General features: G+C 36.4%; 2 protein-coding genes across 2 annotated transcripts in view; both read left to right on the top strand.

Annotated features, from left to right (window-relative positions):
- Pmar_PMAR006718 (hypothetical protein) overlaps positions 1 to 800 on the top strand; it is a gene marked incomplete at both ends in the record, with an annotated part of 3,357 nt that extends 2,557 nt beyond the window's left edge. Inside the window, 2 exons of the mRNA XM_002787984.1 lie at positions 72 to 178; positions 701 to 800. Coding sequence (XP_002788030.1) covers positions 72 to 178; positions 701 to 800 — 207 coding nt within the window. The remainder of the gene's footprint in view (positions 1 to 71; positions 179 to 700) is intronic.
- An 803-nt stretch (positions 801 to 1,603) lies between these two features.
- On the top strand, positions 1,604 to 1,859 carry Pmar_PMAR006717 (hypothetical protein; the record flags this gene model as incomplete). Its single annotated transcript, XM_002787983.1, has 2 exons — positions 1,604 to 1,680; positions 1,830 to 1,859. Coding segments are annotated over 2 exons (107 nt in total), but the record flags the coding sequence as incomplete, so codon positions are not given.

Below are 1,859 nucleotides of genomic sequence, written 5' to 3'. Positions count from 1 at the left end.
TTATGATGGTAATGATAATAATAATCATCATCATCATATTCACTATTATCCAATCTAATGATTATTATTAGGTTAACTCTCGGCAAGAGTACTTATTCGAGCAAATAGTATTATGTATTATGGATGATCCTCTACGTTTCCATCTACAACAATTAGCAGCCTTTGCTCGGGCATTCAAGTAGTAATCCCTTTCTACTATTATTATCATCATAATAATAATCACTAACAAGAACAAGACGGACATTACTTCAGAACTCTCAATTTCATACCAAGTGTTGATATATTATCCCAATACGGTAACGAAGCTCAACTACTAGGATGCTCAATTGACGCACTTGCTACTGTTGTCGCTTTGGGTAAGTAATAGTATTATTATTAGTATGATCCAACTCCATTATACTGTACTACTACCAGTAGGAGTAAAGGAACCTCTATTTACAGGTTCTGGGAAGTTGCAGGATACAGCATTGGATATACTCACACATATTGATGGTGAAGATTATCATAACAATAACGGAGCTACTACTACTACTACTACTACTCCTATTCACGAGTGTAGTTGTGAGGATATGATGTTCATATTAAGAGGAGTGAGCAATAATGGGACGCAAGTAATACTTTATTATCTAGGATTATGATCATCATGACCGCGCCGAGCAGTAGTAGTACTAGGAATACTTCTACTTGTTGTTGTTATCAGGTTGGTAATCGAGTTAGAGATGCATTCGAGAGGTATTGGTTACCTGAACATTATGATACGATTACAGCTGAAGAATTATCATGGATATTATGGGATATAGCCTCTAGTATGGTATCATCATCATCACCATCAATATATGATAGTAAGGATGATGAACAAGAAGATCAAGAAGAAGATATTACACCTCTACTACTACCACCAAGATGGATGATCAATAAGACTAATGTGTTTATAAGATTAGTATTGGATCGTGTTATCGATGACTTAACACCAGAACAATGTATACGTATATTGACAGTTATGGTATGGCTTAGAATCGATGGATGGCAAGATCTCTTACTACCAAGGATAACTAATTGTGTATTGCCGAATCAGGATCAAGCCATATCTAGAACATTACTTCAATTACTAAGTGTTTATATAAGGCTTACATCGCCTATATATTATCAATCATCGGATAATTACAATAATCGTGTATCAACAGAAGTCATAGACTTTTGTAAGTGGGTTGATGATACCATTACTACTACTACTCAATCATCAGCACACTTTATTGGTTATGAGGAGATGCATTTACATGATGATGATACTATCACCAACAAGAACTATTCGTTGTTATCATCGTCATATAATGGTTTAGATTGGATATCCCCTCTAGGGACTATGCGTCTTTTAAGATGTTGTCCCTTTATCCTTCCTTTAGCCCTTGTTAATACTTCTATTGTGGATGTACAACAGTTACATCGAGCTCGTACATTCCCTCAAGTACGTCGTATTCTATTATGCAATAATAATGATAATAATACCCATCATAGTAGTGAGGAGCAGCCTTCTTCTTCTTTTCCTAGCAGCAGCAATCACCATTATCGACGTTCATGTGGTATATGCCTAATGCCTCATACTATGGCTCCACCTGATGTTAGAGGTCGTCTAACACTAGATTGTCTACGTTTATTGGGATGGGAAGTACGTGTACTAGGGTCACATCATGACGTTATGGATATTACTACTATACAACAAGCTCTCCAACAACAACAACAACAAGGAGATGGTGGTGGTAATGGTGGTGGCCAACATGAAGCACTCTCTAATGATTATGAACAAACTAACATGCTAACATTAACGTCAGCTGCTGTTTCCGTTGCATGATAAAGATGTT

This window comes from Perkinsus marinus (assembly GCF_000006405.1).
Source record: "Perkinsus marinus ATCC 50983 genomic scaffold scf_1104296928836, whole genome shotgun sequence".
Taxonomy (NCBI): domain Eukaryota; phylum Perkinsozoa; order Perkinsida; family Perkinsidae; genus Perkinsus; species Perkinsus marinus.
This window is presented reverse-complemented; position numbering and strand designations above follow the sequence as displayed.